At 40.6% G+C, this 25504-nt stretch overlaps 1 protein-coding gene across 1 annotated transcript in view; it reads left to right on the top strand.

Annotated features, from left to right (window-relative positions):
• Nucleotides 1-229: 229 nt before the first annotated feature.
• Nucleotides 230-25504, top strand: part of ABHD5 (abhydrolase domain containing 5, lysophosphatidic acid acyltransferase) — a 41298-nt gene continuing 16023 nt past the window's right edge. The window contains exons 1-3 of the mRNA XM_067561830.1: nt 230-603; nt 22000-22085; nt 22345-22717. Of these exons, the coding sequence (XP_067417931.1) occupies nt 467-603; nt 22000-22085; nt 22345-22717 (596 nt within the window). The 5' untranslated portion in view covers nt 230-466. The remainder of the gene's footprint in view (nt 604-21999; nt 22086-22344; nt 22718-25504) is intronic.

A 25504-nucleotide genomic window follows, 5' to 3' on the forward strand; every position in this document is an offset into this window, starting at 1 on the left:
ATTTTGAAATGACAGATTTAAAAAAAAAACCCTCTAAGAGTCTCTTGTTCAAACATGCCCAGCTCTCTGCTCGGATGGCAAATTCAATCACGTGGCTCTAGCCTGAGCATTGCTTTGGACCCTGTCGGCCTCCCTACATATGACCGTGCATGATCCCATTACACAACCAATAATAAAGAAGACCCCTCCCTTCTTTCCGCCTTCCCCCCCTTCCGCGAAATGTGCCCCTACGGCTCCCCTAGGATAGGAAACAAACGAGGGACTAGAGGGCGCTCGCGGCCCCACCACAGCGGGGGCAAGCTCCAGCCACGCCGCAGGGCGCAGTCCATTTGCGCGGGCGGGCACGCCGAGCGAGGGGCGGGTCCATTCCCCGCAAAATTCCAGCTACGCCCGGCCGCGCGCGGGCGCGTGGTGAGCGCGCTCTGTGGTGGGGCGGCCCGGCTCGGCCCCGGCTGGCTCGGCCCCGATGACGCGGCGGGCGGGTCCCGTGATGGCTGGTCGTGCTGCGCTCGCGCTGTCACTCGCTGCCTTCCCGGCACCAGTTCGCGTCCGCCGGGTCCCCGCCATGGCCGAGGACGGGCACTCGGAGGCCTCAAGCGAAGGGTGAGCGCGGGCGGGGAGATGGCGGCAGGCCCGGGCAGCGGTGCCTTGGCCCTGCGAGTGCAGCGGGGGAGGGAACTCCACGGCCTACGTACACCTTGTCCCTGCCACCCCATATACACCCTGTCCCCACTCCCCGTCCTCTTAATCTCTTCCTGCCACCCCCCCCCCGCCCTTCCTTCTTCCCCTCCCCGTCATCTCATGAGGGCCCTGTCCCCCTCCCCATCCCTTATACTCCCTCACTACACTGCACCCAACCCGCTGCTACCCTTTCCCCATCACCCCTACACACCTCCACCTCTTCTCCCCCTCCCCCTGCTTCCTATATCCCTGTCCCCTCTTTCCTAGATAAGTGCGCTTACCCTGTATAACCCCATTTCTTCTTCCCTTAAGTAATATGCCTGTCCTCCCAAATCTGTGTCTGGTTGACTGCCTCCCTGTCTTAGGGAAAAAAGCAATAATGTATTTTGCTTTCTTCTCTTCTTCCTGGGCCCCCAGAGTCTCCCAAATCTTTTGATAGAGTGGTTCTCAAACTGGAACTTGGCACACTTGTGTGTACAGCAGTTCCAGCTGCTCTGAAAGCTTCTGAGGTCCTTTAAATAGCTGTGTTTCTTGTTAATTGTAACCCAGTTCCGTGCTTTTTTAGGCTGTCCCACAAAACCTCCTTCGATGTGAGCAAATACTACTAGAAGCAATTTCTTAGAGCTTTAAAAAGTAATTAATATGCTGTCTGCATGCAATGCATATCTGTATTAGGTCACCTAATGTCACTGTTCTGTTGACTTGCAAATCTCTTTGTATCCTTGACCCCTCTCTTTGTCCAGCCTCTCATCTTTATCAGTTCTGGCATTTCATTCTGGATGTCTTTCTGCCCCCAATTCAAATGCAGCTTGGCAAAAACTGACCATTCCATCTTTTCCAAGACTTCTCATTCTAGACAACTCCTTTGTTATACATAGTTTCCAAGGTTGCATCATTGATATTATTGTAATCTGCTCAGACCTGCACATTACAACTGCTATAGGTTTTTTCAGTGTGTGTCATCCTCCATGTTCTTATTACAAAAACCCTGATGTCTTATTTGTTGCTTCAGCTACAGCAACCTCTTCCTCTGGTCTGCTCACATCTCTTGTCCCCTCTAGCCCATACAAACTGCTGTTGCTAAAAAATAATCTTCCTCTTTTGTCTCTGGTGCTGCTGTCACTTCATCCCTTCACTGACTTCCTCTTTTGTTCAGCATTAACTTAAAATACCTCACCTTTAAACCACTGTGTGAATTGGTCTGACCCATATTTCTGCTATTCTCTTCCCAAACAGCCCTTTGGAATGACTTTATCATTGTCTTCACACTTTCTATAATGCTGCTCCTTGTGTTTGAAACTACCTTTCCCTCTATTGTAGTTTGTGTGCTAAATGACCGTCCTCTCCTTAGAGAGACAGGGTGAGTGAGGTAATACCTTTTATTGGACTAACTTCTGCTGATGAGGGACACAAGTTTCTCTCCCTCACCAACAGAAATTGGGATCAAGACAGCTACAACACCCTCTCCAGTCACATTCTTCTTAAAATACACAATCTGTAAAGCCTCCAGTTGATGATTTACCAAGTGAGTCTTAAAAATAGCTGTGCTTCATCTTTTCTAACTTGTTCAGTTCATTGGCTTTGAATTGTATTAGTTACCTAACTTGATCCTTTGGGGTGCTAAGTGCTTCTTGGGTAGTGCTGAGTGCCCTGAATTTCCATTGTCACTCAGCACTTTTCAGGGTTTTGTTCTTAGAATATAAGGTTCTTGGAGTAGGAACAAAGGCCTATATTTTCATAAGGGATAACTGATTATGGGTGCATAACATGACATCTTTTAAAAGGGGACTTGATTTTCATAAAGTGCTCAGCGTCCATCCTCTGAAAATCAAGCCCTTCGAAGGTCTTTCAGATTGGGCACCCAAAATCACTAGTCACTTTTGAAAATGAAAGTTTAAGTCTCTCCTTTGTACATCAGAAAGTGCATTGACAGTAGTGAAATGCTAGTGCTTTGAATAATTAGCACAGAGCACTTGCATTACTGTGTTCTTAATATTGGCCAGTCTTAAACGTTGGTTATCCTTTCAAGGTGAACAAGTCTTGTTATAGTCAGAAAAAATTTGAATTGTGTGAACTAGTGAAATACATTACTTTCAGATTTAAAATTGTTTGGCTTGGTGGATGAATAATTATATGCTACTAAAAATCACAGATTAGATACATCACCTGTCATTTAAAATTGTATCAGGTATATATAAAGGAAAATCTAAAGTTTACTCTTTTTTTTAAAGCAAATATATCGGACAGTAACTCATCAAGTTACACATCAAATTCAACTAGTTGAAATCTGGCAATGTGAGCATTCTGTGAGTGTAGTAATGACAATATAGCAGTGTGACAATATCCTCACTGTAAAATCACTACAAAATATATTCATCAAAACATGCCAAGTCATACAGCTATAATCTGTGGTCTAATCTGAAGATAAAACTAAATCTATTTGGATCTTCTTCAATATGGAGTATCTAGAAATAGCTGGTCAGACAGCATTCCATATAAAATCACCAGTTACGCTTTAGTTTGCATAAGTGTGGGGAAAAGTCTTAAGGGTAGAAAATTGTTTTGTCTTTATCTGCGAAGTGGAATAACTTTATCTAAAAATAACTTTGGATTTTTTTTTTGGGTGAATTTAGATGGAATGGCTTGCAGCAACTGGTTAAAACTAAGTGCGCCTTGGAATAATATATAGAACTATGTTGCAGGAATTATTGCAACTCTAATATTCACAACTGTTTTTCTATTATCCTTTGAGACTTTTCTGAGTTTGGGTTCTTAACTCTTGGCGCATGTTGTTGGAGATGTTAAACTTTTTACTTTTAGTTTTAAAATCTAGTAATGAATTCAGTAGACCTGAACTCATAAAGCACCTCCAGTAAGACAGTCAGGGCACTATACTGTATAACATTCATAGTAAATTATTTGTTCTTTAAAGGGACACCGTCAGCTGCAGATTTGTCTGAATGTTTGACTGCCTGTTACACCTTATATTTTAAAACAAAGCATATGGTAGGATAATAAAATCATGCTCCGAATATCTACACAGTTCTGGTTCCTTTGCTCATTTTTTCTTTAACTTAGAAATGAACATTCAAAACAAAGCAACCCAAAACAGTGTCACTTCCCCGCAGGGTCTTGTCTTAGCCCTTGTCTCCTTTGTAACTCATCAGCTGAGGTTTCCCTCCATCCCTTCCCAGCTAACTCTTGTTCCCGGAAGGTGTCTCCCTTTTAGGCCTTCTAACTGATAGTAACAAGCTCTCTGACCCTGGGTCACAAAGAAACATAGGTAATCTCCTGTCTACTCCCCTCCCTGAGACGCTAGAGAAGTGGGATGGCCAAGTGGTCAAAGCTTTTGCCTAGAACTTAAGAGCTCTCAGTTCAATTCCCTGCTCTACCTGAGGCCCTGTGTGACTGGGAAAGTCGCTTAGGCCCAGATCTTCAAAGGGATAGTATACCTGCCTACCTAATAGGCTAGAAGCCTTATGTGCAATTTCTTGTAAGTAACATGACTAGCAGAGGCTTCCAGTTTTAAAGGGACCAAGAGCAAAAACAGGTGCACTGAGGTGTGCCCATTTACCCAATGCCCACAGACTAAAGGAAACTTCCCCTCTCTTTTCCAGTTTCAACTTTTGTATTAATAGGAGTTTGTGTATAGGCAGTTGCATTTCTATGTCAATTATCGCTTTCACTCCCTGGTCTCATGCATTTGCAATCACATTCAAGTACTGTCCTGAAAGCTCAGGTACAAGCTTTATTTCAGCCACTCTAGAAACATGTATGAATGCTGTTTCCCTACCCCCTGCATAGTTCTGGGAAGGGGAGTGCTGTGGCTTTCATCAGGAACGTGTCTTTCTCTTTTCTCCCCTCTCTTCTGGATTGAGCCACAATGGAAATGCTGTGAGGAGATGATCTCCTCACTCCTTGGCTGCCGCTGAGTGGAGAGTTGATCATGATAGTGTATTCCCCACCCCTGCATATGGAGGCCTCCCATTTAGAGACTCCCCTGGGAGGAATGATTAACGACAATAGGGCCTAGAACAGTGATATCCAACCTTCTTAGTCTGAGGGTCAAAAAGATTATTTGAAAAAGGTCAAGAAGCTGCAGTCAATGTTGGGGTTTTCCCCCATCTCTTCCCAGCTAACTCTTGCTCCCTCAAGGTGTCTCCCTTTTAGGCCTTCTAACTGATAGTAAGGAGCTCTCTCTCTGTTCTGATCTCCTTGTTACCACTCAGGCCAGTGCTGGGGATTCTCTGGTTTGTGGGGGATTCCCTAGGCTGCTTTTGCCTATGTGTGGGTTGGGGCAGAGAATCAGGGATCCATAAGCAGTTGTTGATTATTGGCTTCTCTTTTACCCTCTCCTGAGCTGCCCTCAATGGCTTTGTGATGGAGGGGAGCTGAGAGATCCTTTACTAGATATTCCTCTAGACTCAGGCAGAGCCAATCAAACTTCTATCCTGCTCTCCTTCAGGCTCCAAAACCTTGAGATAAGCAGTCAACAGAACAGCTGGCAGATGAATTGCTCAACAGTTAGAGGAGGAAAGGGAGATCAGCTGCTAAGAGTACTCTGGACTCATCAGAGCTACTCCTTGGGCTGCACTCCTCCTGGTTGTTATAGAATTAATTTGAACACTTCAATTTAAAAATTGCAGGGCATGGTACACTTTGAATTTGTAATCAAATATTCAATTCTTAAATTTCCCTCAAAGTCTGCAGAGTAGATATTGCTGGGCTAGAGGCTTTCTCCACCCTCCCTTCTCATGCCTAGTAATGGGGTTAGAGGACAGAAGAATGGGCAGCCCATAGACTTCCCCACAGGAGGCATAAACACTGTCCTTCTCCCCCACTGTTCAGTAATTCTCTAGTGAGCACAGTTGGGGAAAAAAAGCTGGGCAGGGGCATTTTCACATGGGTATGGGAAGAACCAGGGCAGAATCCTTGAAGAAATGCAGGAGTAGTTTCCTGAGGTGGAGCAATATCTATATCTGTTGCTTCCACTGTCAGGCCTGCAGTTACTCACCCACTGGTGTGATCCACTCACACTCTGACAGAGGAGTAGAAAAAGCTTGTTTAAAAAGCATAAAAACAACAAAAGTTCTGATAATTTAAAGGTGCTTGTTTACACTTTCAAAAATTTGTCAATTTAAAAAAAATCCAAGTCAAGTATGTCTTTAGTAAACAAACATACAGCATATGCCCCACTCTCAGTGCTCCATGCCATCATGATAGGTACGTGTGAAGAGCTATACATTCAGGGTGAGATCACAGTGATTGCACACTTTTTTTTTTTTAAAGTCCTCCCCATTGCCTGACCAGGTCACCACAATACAGGGCCTTTGGTAGGAGAACTAAAGGGTAGAATACTGAAGACACAATGAAGTATCATCGCATTTTAAAAAAATCTGTAGTTTCTTCTGATTATTCACTATGGTTCTATTTGCAACCTTATTTTCTGGCATTTCTTAACTTTTGAGCACTTGACTTTGCAACCTTGACATTCCTTTAGCATAGCTTTTTGGAGTGTCATTGGTATTGACAGCAAGGGAGAAGAGGGTGAGGATGGGGAGGAAACGGGTAGCTCAATTTTTGCCATGTTGAAGTTGAGCAAGCAATAGGAGATCCAGATGAGAGGTTCGATAGCAGGAGAGAAGTCAGGAGAAGAGAAGTGGATTTGTGAGTCATTGAAGCTGTGTAAGGGGGTGAGGTCCTATTGGGATAAAGTTAGAGGGAAAAGAGGAGGGTTTTAAGGACACAGCCCTGAATAGCGGACAATGTGGGGTAAGGAGAAGATGGAACTCTGAAGGTTAGTAGTAGGAAAATCTGCATAGCATGAGGCTACAGAAGTGAAGGAAGGATAGAGTTCACTCCTGTATAATAAGTACTTTCTCTTGCTTGCTAATATGACTCCTTCATTAATGTTCTCAGTTAGGTTTGTTTGGATTTCATTGTTGAAATACAAGTGTAAAATAAAGTTCTATTAGACAAGATGGGAAAAAAATACAAAGGTCTTCATTTGTTTACTGCTGGTGCTATAACTGTTCTGTAAAGTATTTTTTTTAAAGAGGAAGTGTCTGATCTTGAACCTTGTATGTTTCTGCTCCTCCAGAGTTGATAAAATCAGAACAGAAAAGGACTGGTTTCTAAACCTGTTAGCATTAATTAATCCTCCATGTATTTGTACTACTTTGTGACATATCTTTTAGATTAAATGTGAGGCAATATGGCAGTGTTCCACAAGCTTTGTGGGGTGGGGAGAAAAGGGATCATCACCAGGGTTGTCTGGGGATTTGGAGTCTGGGGCAGAGGAAAGTTGTGGTAGTCAAGAAAAGCTGAATGATCCCAGATATGCCTCTCTCACCACTGCAAATGTGTTTAGTGGCCTCCTGTTCTTTTGTGGTAGCCTCTATAATACAGTCAGTTGAGTAAGCGGCCTGGGAAACAGGATCAGGCAGCAGTGTGCTGATTTAAACTTCGCTTTTGTGGTACTCATCTCAGCTGTAAGAGCGCTCACAATGCTTGTTCATCCCCATGTTCATCAGTGGATACTCTCTTCCACCTTGGAATGTGGGGAGGGAGAGGAGGGAAGTTGTAAAAAAAGGCATCAAAATTGAACAGAAATTAGAAAACAAAAAATACATAGGGGTGAGAAAGGATGTGAAAAATTGTTGGGCGACAGAAAAGCAGACACACATTAATACAGTGGTATGAGGAGTGAGCTACTATCTACTGCTCCGTTTCAGGTGGGGGAGCTGAACCAAAATTGAGTACCAGTGTAATGTTGATCTTCTCTGCTGTCTGAATATGGAGCTTGTTCCAACTATTCCTAATGTCATGCTGTACTAGAATATCACTATACTAATCGGAAGAGATTCATTGTGTTGCTTATCTTGTTTACAATCTCTTGTTAGTATTTGGTAAGTCGGGCCAATGTAACATTTTTTTATATGTACAGGAAACTTCAGGTGGCAAAATCCAATGTTTGTAAATAATTTTACATTGATAATGTAGGTGCTGACTGTTCTAAATACAAAGTTCAAGATACAATAAATATACAATGAAAGCGTTTTTTACCTCTGACCTAATGTAGCAATATTCTTTAATAAGCTACCAAGGGCCTCTTGCTGGAATCAGGAGGGATGATGTACAGAACACTTCCTAGAAATATTGTGCAGTAGTTTTCAAAATATTACGCAGTACTTTAAATGTTGCAAAACAGTTGGATAATTCAGTAACACTAAAGTAATCACAGAACATTTTGGTTTGAAATACTTCTAAACAACTCTGTAAATAGGGTGGTGATCCAGTTTGAAGGGGGGAAAAATTGGCTTCAAAGTTAACCATGAAGCAGCTCCATAAAATTGCTGGATCTTGTGGAAAATGCCAAACTGTTGTTTGCTAAGGATACCACATCCACCAGGGTTCTCAGTTCATGTTCTAAGCCTCCTAATGTATTCCCCAAGTTCTTGAAGATTTGTAGTCTCTGAGGGTAGTGATGGGGTGGAACATGAGCTGTACTGCATTCTACTAACATTCTGGAGCTTATCTGCTGTCCTTCGAACCTCCCATCCAAATTGCATCTGTGGTCACTACATCTAACTTCTGATGCACATGGAGAAACTCTTCAGCCCAGACACCTTGGTCTCTTCAGAAACAACTACTACACATAAAGTATCTGGACTCACATGATCTTAAATGGTTTCCTCATCTTTCGAGACCTGATATTCCAAAAAGTCACTTTGATTCAAACAGAGTTGGACTAATATGTTTATGTAAATAAGGAGGGAGGATCCAGTTGTGCCTCCTGTTTTGGAAAGCTCTGCAAATGTGGACGTGGATTCTGCCCCCAAGATATTCACAATAATTTCAGTCAGTCCCCATCAGATGGAGGCCTAGTCTACACTGGGTTCCCCTGCTCTATTCCAACCCAGGAGCCCTCTTCCTAGCAGGTCAGGTTAGAGATCTGTAGCTAACTTGTTTCCTTCAGCCTTCTTGGAATCCATCTTTTAGATCAGCGGTTCTCAACCTTTTTTTCCCCGAGTACCACTCAGGCCAGGTACAGTCAGGTCAAGTACCACTTGACCTGACTGTACCTGACCCGAGTACCACTCGGGAAAAAAAGGGAGGGGACTTGCGGCGGCTTACGTGGGGGAAACAGTACCCGCCCCCGAAACCCTTCCGCCGTTTGCCCATTTTCGGAGGCAAAGTTTCGCAAGGGCGGGCGGGAGGGCATTTCCGGCGGCGGATTCGGCGGCGCGGTACAGCTCGCATACCACCCAACCTTCTCGTAAGTACCAGAACCGCTGTTCTAGATGAATTTCCAAGTGAAAAAGATTCATAATATAGTGTAAATGGACTCTCGTGGATCCATTTATTTTCCTCACATAAAGAATTGTTTTCTTGGCTTGTCCAACTTGGAAGACTAGCCTGTTTAATTTGGCAACTCTTTTAACCTATTGTAAATTCGTCTGCAGTTCCTTGTCACCAGTTTTCATGCAGGACATGTTCCTTTCATGTAACCAACACAAACTCTTTTTTCTCTTAAGTTATCAAATGTTACTTGTGAAATCGGTCAGCTTTCAAATCTGACAGTGTATTAGCTCATTTTAGACCCAAATGTACTGTATTTCAAACCTCTCTCTATCTCATTAATTGTAAAAATGACTCTCGCAATTATAGATACAAGTTCCTCACTCCAACCGTAAAAGAAGGTGGTCTTATCATGCATTCATCTTGGTCTTCTGTAATTATTTCATGCATTTTCTTGCATAAAAATCCTCTGCACCCCCACAAACTTTTTTCCCTTTAAGGCAAAGCTGAAATCTTGCTGTAAAATACAACCCAAAATAAAATGTAAATGTACTTTGCTTTAAAATGTGTCTTGTTTTGAGGTCCAATATTCTGATTAGCTATTAGCACTGTTGGCTGAGTCATGTGCAGATATACAATTTGTATTCATATCCGATCTGCAAAAATGGTCCATGGATATAAAGTGTATATCCGTGAATTTGCAGGGTTCTACTTATCAAAAATCCTGTGTGGAGGAGGAGGAGGAAACAGAACCAAGACATATTAGTTTAATTTCACTATCATCTGTTAAAACTACATCCTGGTTTTTAGGATTGTGCTTCATTTTGAGTGTGTTGCATTTTAAAGGCCTTTGTCCCAAGTTGGTCTTTCAGCATTATGTAACCAAACAGTAAGATGTTATTAGATTTAATTCAAGGCATTAACAACTCAGAATCATTTAACTTGAAATTTAAAAAAAAATTTTTTAAAGTTGTTTCTGGTACTATACCTTTTGATGTCTTCCTTTCAGTTTCTTGTGATTTTACAATCATGTGTTCGTATCCTTTTAAAAGTATTTTTCTCTTCTGATGCTGTGTGAGACACCCACATAGTCAAGGGAAACTGACTAAATGTTTTAATAGGACAAATAGTAAAACTTGAATATACAATAGCTGCACAAAGTAAACAAATTGAAGAGAGAAATAGTTTCTCGAACACATTTCAATTATAGTGCTTTTATTTTGTATGTAGTAATAATAGTGGATAAAAATGTTCAAAGAAGTGTGCTTTGGGTTGTTTTTTTGGTTTTGTTTTGTTTTATGGTGTCCCTTTTAATAGGTGGCTATCAAATGGTTTAGTATGGAAACTTAATATCCTGCGATGGGTACCCATGTAAACTGTAAGCTATGTTCAGTTTTCAGGTTGTCTCAAACAATTAAACTGTCAGTATGGGAAATGAGAAGCTAATAAGAACTTTACTCTAAATTAGCCTTGTGTAACCTTGCAGCTGCTGTTTGCCCTCTTCTTCTGTACTTTGAATGCTTATATCATCCTTGACACTTTCTTTCCCTTTGTCCTATTTTGGGTCACAACCTTAAAAGGCAACTCAAAATTAAGTAACTGAAGTAGAATTTAAACTGCAAACTTTATTACTGGTTATGATGCAGAAGCCAGAAAAAATACAGCTTGGATTTACAGAGTTGACAGTTAGACTAAACATCTCGTAAATAGAATAAATTTTGATATGGAGTAGTTTAGATACACCCATGGAACAACACAATGCCGTGTCGTTTTTCAGAGTAAAATTGCCTTTAAGAGCCTTTTTTATTTGAAAAAGCACTATGGAACAGAGAAGTGGATGCTCTATTGTAATAGTATCTTTACTTTTACAGTACGAAAGCACATGAACTCAGTGATGCTGAGTAAAATGCAGGAAACCGAATGTGTAAATTCAGTGGAACAGACTAACTCAGTGTTTCTCAACCTTTTAAGTAGCAAGTACCCCCTAACTTCTGAACATTTGAATAAGTACCTCAACACTCAATTTTCCACTCTAAGAAATACAATCTTTTTCTCCTTTACTGCTGCATGACTGTATTTCTCGTAAAGCAGGAGAGTTCTGAGTTCTGCAGTGATGTGTGGCTGTAGCAAATCACAAAACTCCCTGCTGTTTCTCCCCTCCTTCCTCCATATAGGAGCCAAGTTCAACATCAGTCAGTCACTATGGCCTGATGGCGAGGTCACCTGGTGTTCTTCTCACACAGGTGGGAGCTTGTGAAGTATGAGCAGGCACTAGCAGCCCATCAGAGTGGATAGTAGCGCTCCCCATGGCCAACCTTAGGGGGGTGTGGACCTGGGGCAAATCACACTGTGGGCCCCTCTTAACATTTTTATATTGGTAAAATCTGTGGCTGTCATAGTTGTCAATTTCACTGCTCAACTAGAGCAGTAAAATTGACAAGTAAGCCTGTGGGTAAAACCTGGCTCCAGGACGGGGCAAGCCGCTGGGCTCTCTGCCTGACTTTCTGGGCACCGGGCTTTGAGCCGGGGGAGGGGAGCTGCCACCTGGGCAAGTTTCAGGTAGCTGCCACCTGGCTGCCAGCCTGGGAGGTTGCTAACTGCCACCTGCTCCGAGTTGGGGCAGAGGAGGCTTCTGCGCAGGCTGAGAGCTCGGGATGTGGACAGCTGGCAGGCAGCTGCTGCCAGTCTTCAAGCTAGGGTGTGGGATGCTCTCTCTTAGCTCAGAGCCGGGGCATGGGTGGCAGCCACTCATCTGTGAGCCCAGCTCGCAGGTCACAGGAGGCTGTCACTGGGCTCCCACTTGGGAGCTGGGACCGGGCGGGATGCAGGCAGCTGCCGCCCGGGTTCCCAAAATGCCAGTGGCTGCTGCCCAAACCAGCAACTGCCACCCAACATCCTAATAAGCTGGCAGTTGCCACCAAGCTTCCCAGGACTGGTATGGCTGCTGTCTACCTCCCAGCTAGGAGATGGGACCGGGCGGGAAGCTGGCGGCTGCCGCCAGCCTCCCCCAGAAGTCGGCGGCTGCCGTCCGCCTCCCTTCACTGGCTGTTTTGCCGTGTACCCCCTCCCTGTGTCTCACGTACCCCCAGGGGTATGTGTACCACAGGTTGAGAAACTATGGACTAATTGATGGGCCATTCCTCCCCAAATAAAAAAAAAAAAAGTGGTATCCCTCATCATTTATCTTTAAGTTATATTTAACTATGTGTAATATATATCAGCCACTTGGTGGGTATTGATCCTTCCTCTGTCAAATTCTACTTGCTTAGTTCTCATTGTTTTCTTAACTCTGTGCAAGTTAGAAAGTAGTCCTATACACACTGAAATCAACTCCCTTTTCACTAGTTGCATTCCACTTCAGTTCAAAATGATATGTTTTAATTTAAGGATTTTTTTAATGTAATTTTCGAATCTGACTTCATTAGGACAGTAGTTGCCCTGCTGTCCCATTTGCTTTTCCTCTTCTCAGTTCTGTTTGTTGTTTATGCAATAATGACAACATGTAGCTCTTTAGGGCTTGATCCAGCAAAGTGATGAGCACTCTGGCTTTGAGTAAAGCATGTAAGCACATGAGTAGGCTCAATTAAGTCAAATGCTCAAATGTTTTTCTGGATTGTAGCCATAATGGTCAGAACCTTGCTGGATTGAGCCTTACAGCATTTTTCATATCTAAATTTAAAAATACCTACAATTCTGAATTCTCTTGTTGGCAGAAGAGCTGGTTTGTTTGTTTTTTTAAACTCATTGCCTGCAGAAGGCAGAGGAGGAGGGCACCTCTAATTCCCTTTTGATAGTAGTTGTGTATCTGTTCCAGTGTTAATGTCTCTCAATTTTGTATCAGTGCAATCCAATAAAAGTCCACAGTGGACATCATTGGGTCTGGAAACCACCACCTCTGTTCACCTCAGTGCTTAGGCAGCAAAGCACAATAGGTCCTCAGCAGATATTTGTGCTTCTGTCATTTCTTTTCTATGATCTAGAAGTGAAGCTACTCTATAGGTATCCAACACTAGTTGGAAGTCTGGCGAGGGGAAGGGTTATTGTTTAAGATTGTAAAACCAATAACTATTTGGATTTAAATAGGAAATTCAGGGCAGTAGTCAGGTTATCTATTTCTTTGTATACTTTTCTTCAAACACAAAGTTAATGTACAAGTGTTAGTGTTCTGAACTGACCTTAAGGGTGAGAATGGTTAATGAGTTTTATTGTCAGTTAGCATTCATCTAGCCCTCAGATATTTTGAAGTGCTTTTTTGTAGAAGAACGTAAACAATCTAATGTTTGGTACACTGCATTAATAATTGAGAGTGACCTTCAAAAGAAACTAACAAAATTTCTACAACTTCAGAAATGTGGCAAATAATCACAATAGCTATACTGAGAGGGATATTCATCACGTTATCTTATAAACCATTTTTTCTTTGTTCTTTGACAGACCTCCCCAGCTAGGATAGTCGAGAGCAATAAGTATAATATTCTTATACAGTAACTCACCAAGTTCTCCATGTTCATTAACTCCAACCATATATAAGACTTACAAGTGACCTGGAGAGAAACTCCTGAATTAGTTAACTATATATATGAATACCCCCCCACTATCCAGGCTGTGGAAACACTGGCAATTAAAAACATCTACATTTTGCTTCTAAAATTTTTGGGTTTCATTCTTGGCTAAATCCCGGTTTGTGTAGACATTTTAGAATACTATCATCTGGGACACCAGTTGCAGGAAAAGTTAATAGTTCTATTGTGGTACCTAGGTCTATGGCATAGTTTGTTTTTAATTTTTCAATAAATATAAAAACAATGAAAAGAGTAAGACATTTAAATTAGTACAGCCATTGACTGAGATCAGGACAAAGATGCAAACATACAACTGTGTTGCTTTATGCTTTTAGTTTGGTTTTCTCTCTTAAAATTTTATAACATCAGTGTATATTACTCTCAAATGTTGATTTTTAGTAATATGTATAAGCCTTATTACAGCTACATTAACGAATCTATGCAATACCAATTTTTTTCAGTTTTGTCATCGGTATAGGTATTTTCTCCATTAAAGATGTGCCTGACAGCCTTTCCAGACATTCTGAATAATAAGTGGTAGATACCCTGCAAAGTAGGGATAGGATACAGAAGGACCTAAACAAACTGGAGGATTGGGCCAAAAGAAATCTAATGAGGTTCAACAAAGAAAAGTGCAGAGTCCTCCACTTAGGAAGGAAGAATCCCATGCACAGCTATAGACTGGGGACCGACGAGCTGGGCAGCAGCTCTGCAGAAAAGGACCTGTGGGTAACAGTGGATAAAAAGCTGGATATGAGTCGTCAGTGTGCCCTGGTTGTCAAAAAGGCTAATAGCATACTGGGCTGCATTAGGAGGGGCATTGCCAGCAGGTCACGGGAAGTGATTATTCCTCTCTATTCGGCATTGGTGAGGCCGCATTTAGAATATTGTGTCCAGTTTTGGGACCCCCACTACAAAAAGGATGTGGACAAGCTGGAGAGAGTGCAGCGGAGGGCAACAAAAATGATTAGGAGGCTGGAGCACAGGACTTATGAGGAGAGGCTGAGGGAACTGGGCTTGTTTAGTCTGCAAAAGAGAAGAGTGAGGAGGGATTTGATAGCGGCCTTTAACTACCTGAAAGGGGCTTCCAGGGAGGATGGAGCTAGGCTGTTCTCAGTGGTGACAGATGACAGAACAAGGAGCAACGGTCTCAAGTTGCAGGGCGAGAGGTCTAGGTTGGACATTAGGAAAAAGTTTTTTACTGGGAGGGTGGTGAAGCACTGGAATGGGTTACCTAGGGAGGTGGTGGAATCTCCATCCTTAGAGGTTTTTAAGCTGAGGCTTGACAAAGCCCTGGTTGGGATGATATAGCTGAGGTTAGTCCTGCTTTGAGCAGGGGGTTGGACTAGATGACCTCCTGAGGTCCCTTCCAACTCTAATATTCTATGATTCTATGATTCTCATGCCATTCCAGAGAAGTGGGTATGATCAATCAAACTAGAAATAGAGACAGGACCAAGAGTTGTGATGGTAGGTACCCTGTAAAAGGGTGTGTGCTGGCTACCACTCAATTTTGTCCTTTGTTTGCCCAGAGGTGCTTGCTAGGCTGTTCAGATTTATGGTATTGTTAACATAATTTCATCTTAATCACGTTACTTTCTAAAATGTCTGTCTTCCTAAGTCTTTAGGAGAGAAGCTAAGGGCAGTGGCCTGGTTCCTAGCTAGGGATCCTTACCTTTTTCTCAGACACTACTATTCTTGAGTCCAGTTTGATTTGCCTTATTTGGGAAGACATTCCTTCAGGCCAGAGGGCAACAAAGTACAATTTTAGATTTATCTAGTATTCATAGTCTCAGCTTCAGCATAACAGTGTTTTCAGGTTCTAGCTTCCAAGGTGGGCTGCCTAAATATAGTTACCCAGGTAGTCTTCCAAGTAAGTCTTCTACAATCTTTTCCTTTCTCACTGGTTCTCAATCACAGAACTATGCCTTCTTCACTGTAACCTCAGAAGTACTAGCCTCTCTTGATTGGTAGAAGCTAACTTCATGAAGGGATACATTTAGATACCTCCTGAATCCTAATAAGCAAAGACACTTATAAAGGTTGCTGTATCCGTTTCTGGGACTATGTGACATGTAAGAAGAAAGACATAGAAGAAAACCTCCATAAATTTACTGGACACTAGAACAATATGATATGCTCTGTCCAGTTCACATACTTTTCTCCTGGTGGTAGATCCTGTCAGGAATCCAGGTAAAACAATGCTACCACTATTGTGTATGGTAAAGAATACTTAAATTAATTTAGATGTGTTTTGGAGAGCGGGGCCTGGTGGAGTTCACCCTAGCATACTTAAGGAACAATCTTGAAACCATTAGTAATTATCTTTGAGAACTCATGGAGGATGGATGAGTTTCCAGAGGACCAGAGAAGGGCAAACATAATACCTATCTTTAAAAAGGAGAACACGGGGAATTATATATTGGTCAGCCTAACTTTGATAACTGGAAAGATACTGGAACAAATTATTAAACAATCAATTCGTAATCACCTTGAGGACAATAGAGTTCTAAGGAATAGCCAACATGAATTTGTCAAAAACAAATCATGCCAAACCAGTCTAATTTCCTTCTTTGACAGGAAAAACAACGAGAGTTCTGTGGCACTTTAAAGACTAACAAATTTAATTTTAGCAGGCATAAGCTTCCGTGAGGCTCAGCTCATTTTGTCAGATGCAGAGGTAGAAAGGACGAAGTGAGCTGAGCCTCACGAAAACTTATGCCTGATAAAATTAAATGTGTTAGTCTTTAAAGTGCCACAGAACTCTCGTTGTTAGTCTGTATACAGCAAAAACACGGCTACCCCTCTGGAACTCTTCTTGGACAGGGTTGCTGGCCTAGTGGATGGGAGGAATCAGGATATCTTGATTTTTTTAGTAAGGTTTTTGTTACAGTCCCAAATGACAGTCTCGTAAGCAAACTAGAGAAATGTAGTCTAGATGAAATTACCTATAATTTAGGTGCAAAACTGGTTAGACTATCATACAGAAAGAGTAGTTATCAATGGTTCAGTGTCAGACTGAGAGAATGTGTCTAGTGGGTCCCACAGAAGTCAGTCCTGGGCCAGCTACTACTCAATATTTTCACTAATGACTTCATAGTGGACTGGAGAGTATGCTTCTAAAATTTGTGGACGACAAAGCTGGGAAGGATTCCAAGCACTTTGGAGGACATGATTAGAATTCAAAATGAGCTTCATAAATTGGAGAATTAGTCTGACCATCAGCAAGATTAAATTCAATAAAGATAAGTGCAAAGTACTACACTTAGGAAGGAAAAGTCAAATGCATGACTACAAAATGAGGGATAACTGGCTTGGTGGTAGTGCTGCTCAAAAGGATGTAGGGGTCATACTGGATCACAAATTGAATATGTGTTGTCAATGTGATGCAGATACAAAAAAAGCTAATATAAACAGGAGTTTTGTATGAAAGACATAGGAGGTAACTGTCCCACTCTACTCAGCATTGGTGCGCTTTAGCTGGAATGCTTCATTCAACGCTGGCACCATACTTTAGGAAAGATGACAAATTGGAGAGATCCAGGGGAAAGCAACAAACATAAAAGGTTTAGAAAACCTGACGTGTGAGGAAAGGTTTAAAAAAAAATTGGGCATGTTTCAGTAAACAAGACTGAGGGTGGGACCTGATACATGTTCAGATATGTTAAGGAATGCCATGAAGAAGATGGGGATCAATTCTCCATGTCCATTGAAGGTAGGACAAGAAGTAATGGGCTTAATCTGCAGCAAGGGGGATTTAAGTTAAATATTGGGGAAAAACATTCTAACTGTAAGGGTGGTTAAACTCTGAAATAGGCTTCCAAGGGAGGTTGTGAAATCCTTTTGCAGTTTTTAAGAATAGGTTGGACAAACATGTCAGGAATGGTCCAGATTTACTTGGTCCTACCTACCCCCACTTGATGACTTTCAGCTCTATATTTCTAAGATTCTAAGTGTATAAACTAGACTGTTGAGGGATGACAGAAGAGATAAGTAAGATGCTTTACTGGACAACATCCAATCTAATTGCTGTACAAATGGTCCATATTGTGGACATCTTGACCTGCATGGCCAACTCAACCACAGTGTACTCGAGCAAGGTGTGCTGGAGCTGAGCTAGTTTGTTTCAGATCCTCTGCCAACAAGCATCACCGCACACATGGAATGCAAAGTGGGACTTCTTTTACATAGCTAGTTCTGGGACCCTTAACATTGGGAAAACAAACACTCTCAACCATGTGACTTTGACCAGACTATGTTTCCACTGACCTCCCTATACATGTTTATTCTTGATGATAAAAGTGATAAGAAAATTCCCAGGGAAATAGCTAACAGAATCTTGGGGGTGCCAAATTATCCTGTCACCCCTGATACTCCAAACTTGTAGATGTGGTAAGATCTTCTTCCTTTTCCCTTACCTGAGGATGGTATCTCCTGTTTCAAGTGGTTCAAACTACCAAGCTCACCTGTGACTTAAAGCATGAATACTAACAGATGCACCTAATTAGGGAGCATTTCTCAGACAGTGGTTTTTCCACACTGCTCCATTCTCAGGTGGTTCCACCTCTGTGGCGGCTTAGATGATATGAAGAACTTTTTGACTTGGATGTCAGAAAAGACATTAAACCAGGGTTTGTCTTGGCAATTAACTTTTCTTAGAGATGGGCTAGATATGGGTACTGTTTGAGCTTCCTTTGGTTTCAAGCTTGTACTCTCTTGAATGAGGCCTACTTGTGCTGTAGTTAATGGTTTCCCCACCCACTTAATTTGCTTCTTTAGGGTAACCTAATTCCTCTGATTTTACTCTGAACATAGTTTTGAAAGCTCTTATGCCTTTCAAGCCCCTGAGGACGGCCTCAAATTACGATAAGGGTGCTGATAAACCTTCATTTGCTTGCAGATTGTGTGAACTGTAGGTTCTGTCATACATGGAATCATGTCAATGTTTCATCACTTAAAAAATCATACTTCACTGAAATTCTTTTTGCCTACTGGTGTTACAAGGGACATCTAAAATGAATACAACTGAAAGATTAGAGGGATTATTTTCTCTATTTTTTCCTCTTTGTTTACTAGTGCATTTGATAGCATTTTGTATAGAGTGTCTGTTTCTTCTTGTATAGTCAATATCAGTTGATTTTTGTTTGGTAGCATCACACAGCAACTGAGAAATGAAACCACTTGAAAAAGAAAATGTGATTGTAAAACTACATAAATTGATAGGAAGAATCTGGGAAAGTGTAATACCTGAAACTACTTTTAAGCACTGACTAGATTTCAAATTGACTGTATCTTTTCAATGCACGCTTACTGTTGCCCTCTGTCTGTTGCAGTCAGGATTACATAATCTGTGCCTAAATCCTGTGAGTAAGGAAGAATGACAATACTAATATGCCCAAGCCTGTTAACATTTATTTGAATTATACCTCAGAGTTCAGAACCTTTGCCTGAAGCTCTAGGGTGCATTTCACCAACAATGTGTATCAGATGGCCTGAATGTGGAGTAGCCACATTCTCTTCTCTGTATGTTTGCTAAACCGGAGTTCCCAAACTTTTACTGTTCTCATGACTCCCTTTTTGACTGTCCAATTATTTGTAATTCCTCCTTTCTTATTTTTAAAGAAAAATGCAAAACATTGGACTATATTTGACAAAGCTATGTGGAAGGGGAGAGATGTGTATCTTCCTGAACCAGCTATGCCCATTGAGTTAGAGGAAACACTTCTTCGGGCAGGATAGCATGCATCTTAGCATTTTCTTCCTCTCCTCCTGCTCTGATTGGTTATTTTGCTGGTGTTTCAAATCACATGATTTTTGCCACCTGCTGCTAATAAAAGTCCAATGAAAGGCAAACTAGGTGATGGGGGTCTGGGATCTAATACAGCCATTCTAATTGAATGGTCTTGGTTAAAAACCACCATGTAATCAAGCCTTAAGTATCTGTAACTCTATATTCCCTGTTCTGCTCAACTATTAATGTAAAGAGAAGAGCTCCCTGCCTCATACTCATTATACAAATATAGTACAACCTTAACTTTCAGAACACAGATTTGTGTTTAATTAGGTGTTAAGTTTCTGTTTCTTGTAAACATTTTCTTAATTACTGAGATTCTGTGACTCCACCAAGAACCTCTCCCTGCCAGACTTCCTCTCTGAGGGTTGACATTCAGTATAGGACACAATGTCCTAAAATGCTACAATTCACTGTTGCTATGTTGATATGCCATGGACTGATAGGGAAGATCATGGTTGCTTGTCAGAGTTGGGATAAAAGAACTTCAAAATTAATCTTTATGGAATAATTCATCTGCTGCTCTGAAATTGATTATGGTACTAGGATTAATATGTAAGTAGTACTACTTAGATTTTATTCATCAGAGTGGTAACTCTTCAGTACTGGCCAAAATCTATCATGGGAAATTCTATTTTGTCTGCCCAAAATTCCCTTTCTATATTTAACTATGTAAGTTATTCTTTTCCCTTCCTAAACAAACATGTAGACAGACCTCTTCTACTGTTTCTAATGAAGAATGGCTTACTCCAGTTAAGAAGTAGGTGAATAATCTTTTTATGTACATAAACTATAAAAGAGCTTTGAGTGTTATAGAGCCATGGTAAATCTTTGACTATGGACATTTTTGCAAAAACTAGTGTTCAGCTAAGCCAGTATTGCTAATGTTTGGAATGCTAGTGTAGATCAGTCAACTTGCTCGTGCAGGTGCCCAACACAATGGTAAAAATACTGATGGCCACCAACACCTTGTTTATGCTAGAATTCCCACCACTACTGACGCTAGAGGAGCTGAACTGGTGTTAGCCATAATAGGATTATTTTCAGAAAATAAGGGCCACTACTGGTTGTCAGTAGGAAGAACTGAAAATCCTTAAAGGGGCTGCTGTACCTGTTGTTTCTGTTCATTTGATATCACTATGATATTGCTTGATAACATGTATGCCTTCACCCCCACCTTCTTTTCATCACACACTCCTTTAATGCTCCAGGAGAGAGAGAGAATATGTCTGAAGCATTATCACTGTTCTGTATTGGGAGTAAGACTGGAATTCATCAGATACAGATTTCTAAATATTTATCTTCAGTGTCAGAGTATGGCTTATATGGGGTGGGAAATAAAATTTGAGGATCGTATGCTATAGACTTTTTCTGTATACCATGGTTATATCATCGTGCCTCCATTTTGACACTGAGAAATTTTTTTATTGCTAAATAATTTTTTCCCATTAAAGAAATTTTAAGGGTTTTTTCCCTTTAATCAACATATGGCTTAGGATTTTATACAGTATTGGTTTCAGGGGATGAGAAGAAAAGTGATTGGGCGTTAAACTGCTGATCTCAAGATCATGTGATAATGTTCTTCAGCTTAGTACATCACTGGAAGAGACATTTAACTTAACTTGGTAGCACAGTTCATACCAGGGTGGTGCTATAATCTGTTTTTAAGACTAATTAAAACTAAGTTGATTAGATCAATTGATGATTTTCATTACACTTTTTAAAATTTCATGGTAGAAATTGATGGTTAAAGTTGGCTAAATTGCTTTGTGCTGATGCCAAAATTTACTCTCTTTAAAAAGTCTAAATTTTACATAGCTAGATTTGTCTATCAGCTTGGAAACAAACTATATTCAAATACTTCATCTCTTGAGGCTTGATCCAGATCCCATTAAAAGTTAGTGTAAAGACTTCAGTAGGCTTTGGAAGATAGGTGTGGGGTCTGATTCAAGTCCCAGGACTTAAAATGAGAATCTTTCCATTGACTCTTTTAAAAGGAATTGGATTGGTCCTTTAAATAGGATCATCTTAATGCTTAGGTACAATGTTCTACAATCTTTAGCAGTGGTAGAAGTAAACATTTAATTGCTTTAATTTTTCACAAATGCCAAGAGGCTGGGCAAACAAAAAGGTGTAATTCAAGAAACGTAAGGGGGAGGGGAGAAGCATAATTGAGGCAGAATAATGAAGAAAATAAACCTGAAATGAAAAGGGTTTTAACTGAGACTTCAAGAGAAAAAGGTTTTTGAAAATTTGCAACCTTTAGTTCGATCTCAAATTCTAATTTAGCAGTCTTGTGTATGTCTTCCTCAACTGTTAGTATTTAAAAAAAATCAGCAAATGAGAATATATGCTGGCTCTTTCTGGATCATCACCTGCTGTGTGTATATGTGACCTGCAGCTTCACCAGATACACTCATAACACTTGCCCTGCTGTGTTACTGCTTAAGCTTTTGATATAAATAATCAAGACAAAGTAAAGCCTGAAACTTCATCTCAAGTTCCCTGTGGTCCTTGTACATAATGGTTTGGTGTACTTGTGTGCTCTACTTGGGGAAATACAAGCATCATTCAAACATCAGCTAATGCAGAATGTAGCCTGTGTGTGTGTGTGTGTGTTGCTATTTATTTCTAAATTGTGTTTTGTGTTTACTGCTTCTGTAGGTCAGGATGGCTATCCAGTTGGCTTCCTGCATGGTGCCCCACATCACTGCCACATCTTAAAGAAGCTGAAGAGAAAATACTAAAGTGTAAGTATATTTTTTACATGTATAGAGAAATATACCCAGATCTCATGTAGTTTTTCACCAGAAACAATCATTACTATTCTTAATGCACCGCAATGGAGCAAACGTGACCATAGTATAGATTCTCAGTGTTCCTTCTTTTAGGACTTTTGATCCTGGTCTGAAAGATTACTGATAGTCCAGCCCTGGGCTTCCACTGAACAGATTGCTAAATATGACTAACAAAATATAAAGCATCTGAACTATGTTTCTCTTTCTTCAGGTATCACAAGCACATACAGTAAACAGTATGTCTTCATATCCAATGGAAATAAAATATGGACGCTAACATTCTCTCAGGACCTTTCAAATAAAACTCCACTTGTTCTCCTCCATGGGTTTGGAGGAGGTGTTGGGCTTTGGGCTCTCAATTTTGAAGACCTTTGTGAAAATAGGACCGTTTATGCATTTGACCTCTTGGGATTTGGGCGTAGTAGTAGACCACAGTTTGACACTGATGCAGAAGAAGCAGAAAATCAGTTTTTAGACGCTATAGAAGAATGGAGACAGAAGATAGGGTTGGACAGAATGATTTTACTTGGACACAATCTGGGTGGATTCTTGGCTGCTGCTTATTCACTGAAGTACCCATCAAGGTATGTGAAAATAAAGGGGTAAAGAAAATCCTTCCTGTATCTTACGTGTGTGTGTGTGTGTGAGAGAGAGAGAGAGACATCTGTATTAATTTGAAGTGCAATAGAATGCAAAACCAAGCTCTTTATGAATTTGTTTTAGTTGTAACAGTTGATTCAAGTTTTGATTTAAAGAGACATTATCTAGTTTTAGACCCAAAATACAAATTATTCTTTTTGTTCTGAGGAGAAGAGAAATATGAATACAAGATGAGTAGAAATTCTTTGTTTACTTTCTGACCAGCAAATGTTTTTGTTAAACATCCTCTTGCAGTGCTGTGAATCTAAACAAAGGAATCAGCTATTCATGAATCAAAAAAGCAAAACTGCCAACCTGACTTCTAAAGCACATGTAGTGAGCGTTAAATTAAATATTGTACTATTAATAATCTGCATTAACATATAACTTTAAAATATATATTTACACATTGTTCACACATTGCTAGCTGCAGATGCATTTGCATAATAAAAACATTAATAGCATAGTTCTCACAGTAGGCAGTATGAAGGGACAAATTAATGACCTTTAGATGATTTTTCTGATTTTAGGAGTCCATTGCTGTCTCCATCTGTTTCCCATGTCATCATATATATATAAGGCAATTGTATGTTTTGTCTATTTTAATCAGACTCTGACATTACAGTCAAATAGATATATTTGAATAGTATGTGTCCTTTTAAAAGTAATCTATATTTCTATTTTAGTATTTTTCCTTCTCCCCAGTCTGGTATGACTTCTGATAGAATAACATGAAGATAAGGGTGTCTGTGTTCTTTTTTCTCCAACTTAACATTAGAAATCACAGAGATTCTTAGCCAATGGGAGGTAAATGCTTGGTTTATACGAAAAGTAATTAGTTGTTAAATCTTGATATTTAAATTTAAAATATAATATATTGTTACCCCTTCCAATGAATGAATCTCCTATAAGGGGGATCTTAGTAGGGATGAATCTAGGAAGACAGACCCCACACTCTAATGTACGAGCCTAATGATGTGGAAACCTATACATTTTTAAAAAATGCTACTGGAATTATTCCAGAGCTGCAATTGTTGATGTTTATGGAGGTTTCTTTAAAGTATTTCTTAAATTAATATTTTGAGTGGGGCTTTTTTTGTGGATATTCTCTAGCATCTTTGGTCTCTCTTGGGTTTGTCAAGTGACTTATTTAAAAGTAGGCAAGTTATGTTATCAAACCACTTATACACCAGATCATAGAATCAGGATTAGAAGGGACTGTAAGGTCATCTAGTCTAACCCCTGCCAAGATGTAGGATTTGGTGTGTCTAAACTATCCAAGATAAATGGTTATCCAGCCTCCTTTTGAAAACCTCCAGTAAAGGAACTTCCACAACCTTTCTAGGCTGCCTGTTCCATTGTCCTACTGTTATTACAGTTAGGAACTTTTCCCCAAGATTTAATCTAAATCTGCTGTGCTGTAGTTTGAACCCATTGCCTCTTGTCCTGCCCTCTGTGGAAAGAGAGAACAACTTCTCTCCATCTTTTTTTTATGCCAGCCTTTCAAGTATTTGAAGACTGCTATTGTGTCCTCCTTTATTCTCCTCTTTTCCAAACTAAAAATAGCTAGTTCCTTTAGCCTTTGCAAATATGACTTGAATTCCATCCCTTTGATCATCTTTGTCACTTGTCTCTGGGTCCTTTCCAGTTTCTCTAAATCCTTTTTATACATTGGTGACCAAAATTGAACACAGTACTCCAGCTGAGGCCTAACCAGCACTGAATAGAGCCATACTGTCACTTCCTGTGACTTGTATGTTATGCTTCTGTTAATGCAACCTAAATTTGCCTTTTTTTTTTTTTTTTTGCAACAGCATTGCCTTGCTGACTCATGTTGAGGTTGTGATCCACCACTACTCCCAGATCTTTCTCAGCAGTGCTGCTGCCAAGCCAGTTATCTTCCATTCTGTATTTGTGCATTTGCTTTTTCTTCCCCAAGTGTAGCACCTTACATTTGTCTTTGTTGAATTTAATATTGTTGTCTATAGCCCAGTTCTCCAATTTATCAAGATCCCTCTGAATTTTAGCTCTACCCTCCAGAGTGTTGGCCACCCCCCTTGCTTTGTGTCATCTGCAAATTTGATCAGTATAATCTCTATTCCCAAATCCAGGTAATTAATAAAGATGTTAAACAACACTGGGCCCAGAGCAGGTCCCTGTGGAACCCCATTTGAGACCTCACTCCAAGCTGACCTCATTCAATTAATAGTTACGCTTTGTTTGCAGTTTTTTAGCCAATTCTATATCCACTTAATGGCAGTTCCACCAAGCCTGTGTTTCTCCAGCTTACTTATCAGAAAGTCATTTGGGACTGTCAAAAGCCTACTGAAGTCCAGGTATATTTTGTCCACCACATTCCCTCTGTCCACCAAACCAATTACCCCATCAAAGAAGGAAATCGAGCTGGTTTGGCATGATTTGTTCTTGGTAAATCCATGCTGGCTGCTAGTGATTACCCATTCATCCTCCAGATATTCACAAATTGTATGTTGTATACATTGCTGTCATAGCTTCCCAGGTATTGAAGTCAGGCTGACTGGTCTCTAGTTTTCCGGCTCCTCCTCCTCCTCCCCCTTTTAAAGATGGGCACTATGTTAGCCATTCTCGCCTTCTGGGACATCTCCTGTCATCCATGAGTTTGCAAATAGTATTGCCAGTGGTCCCAAAATTTCTTCAGTTAATTCCTTCAGTACCCTTGGGCGAACAGTATCAGGCTCTGCTGAGTTGAATTC

Source organism: Emydura macquarii, unplaced genomic scaffold (assembly GCF_026122565.2).
Source record: "Emydura macquarii macquarii isolate MOO-44397 ecotype Brisbane River unplaced genomic scaffold, CSIRO-AGI_Emac_v2 contig_2422, whole genome shotgun sequence".
Lineage (NCBI taxonomy): Eukaryota > Metazoa > Chordata > Testudines > Chelidae > Emydura > Emydura macquarii.